Here is a 1220-nt window from a genome sequence, read left to right as displayed (position 1 = left end):
CTGAACAGCCTGAGCAGGCAGAGTGCAGTCCCAGAACACATGGGGATGGAGACCCGGCGCATCTCTCTGGCAGGGGGAAAGAGGCACCATCAGCCCTGAGATGGGTGGGCAAACCTCTCCCATGACTGACTCACATAGGTCTGGTCTTTCCCCACCACCCTGCGAGGGGACATGGGTACTTTAGGAGGCAGCTGTTCCCAGGCACTCTCTTCTCCTGGCCTTTTCCAGTCTGCTCAGCCGTCCCTTGGTGACAAGGCCCTCTGGCCCATGACCACGGCGACTCTGTGGGGTGTCCCGGGCACAAAGAGGAGGAGCAGTGGGGAGAAGGGGCTCTCACCTGGCCAGCAGACCCACGGCATAGTGGTGGGTGTCAGCACAGAGCAGCGTGTCCCAGGCACGCTTGCGCTCCATTGCCACCAGTAAATCCAGACACTGCAATCGGCGGAGCAGGGCCTTCAGGGTCTGCACTGCAAACCTGTGGGCAGAGGAAAGCCCAGGTCACGCTGGGAGCCCAGGCCTCAGCCCTGGGGACATGGGAGTGACAGGAGGACTGGGATGGAGCACCTGTTGATGCTGGTGGGAAGGCCATGTTCCTTCTGACATCTCCTCCAGAAAGTACTGATCTCCTCTGGCATCTGCTCTGTACTGATGAAAACTTGGAAGAGCAGAGCCATGAGGAGATGGGGGGAATATTCCATAAATGGCTCTGGGCACCAGGGCAGGCGGAGAATCTCCCAAACCACCCTGGTTCCCTGCAAAGGACAAACCACCCAGAGACAGCGCTCAATGCTGAGTGGCAGGGCCTGAGCGTGCAAGAGAGACGCCAGGGGAGATGCAGGGTAGCACCAGGCCTGGTGTCCCTGAACCTGCCTCCAACCCAGGTTTCAGCCCAGATCCTGAGGCAGGGAGATGCAGTGGGGGAAGGAGGATGGGGAGCTGCTGGAGCAGCAACCCAGGGGTGAGCAAAGGCCAGTTCCAGAAACTCACAGCCAGCGCAAAGACATCCTTATTGTCCCCATCAGAGGTGTACATTTTGTGCAGTGGCCAGTCCTGCATCACAAGGAGCAGTGTTGGCAGCACCTTGTCCAGTGTTTCTCCTGATGAGGCTATGGTCTTCCACATGATTGCAGCACCTCTGCAGGACCAGAGATGTGTGTCGGAGGGTCTCAGCCAGAGCACTATGGCCTGGGCAGCCACAGGGGGCCAGGTGACAGAGCCAC

At 59.3% G+C, this 1220-nt stretch overlaps 1 protein-coding gene across 1 annotated transcript in view; it reads right to left on the bottom strand.

Moving 5' to 3' along the window:
• Window positions 1-1220, bottom strand: part of MROH9 (maestro heat like repeat family member 9) — a 5245-nt gene that overhangs the window by 2341 nt on the left and 1684 nt on the right. The window contains 4 exon segments of the mRNA XM_017728387.1: window positions 7-66; window positions 338-475; window positions 565-752; window positions 988-1135. Coding sequence (XP_017583876.1) covers window positions 7-66; window positions 338-475; window positions 565-752; window positions 988-1135 — 534 coding nt within the window.

The sequence above is a fragment of the Corvus brachyrhynchos genome, unplaced genomic scaffold (genome assembly GCF_000691975.1).
Source record: "Corvus brachyrhynchos isolate BGI_N302 unplaced genomic scaffold, ASM69197v1 scaffold1013, whole genome shotgun sequence".
NCBI classification, from domain to species: Eukaryota; Metazoa; Chordata; class Aves; order Passeriformes; family Corvidae; genus Corvus; species Corvus brachyrhynchos.
The sequence above is the reverse complement of the archived record's forward strand: the minus strand, read 5'-3'. Positions and strand labels throughout refer to the sequence as shown.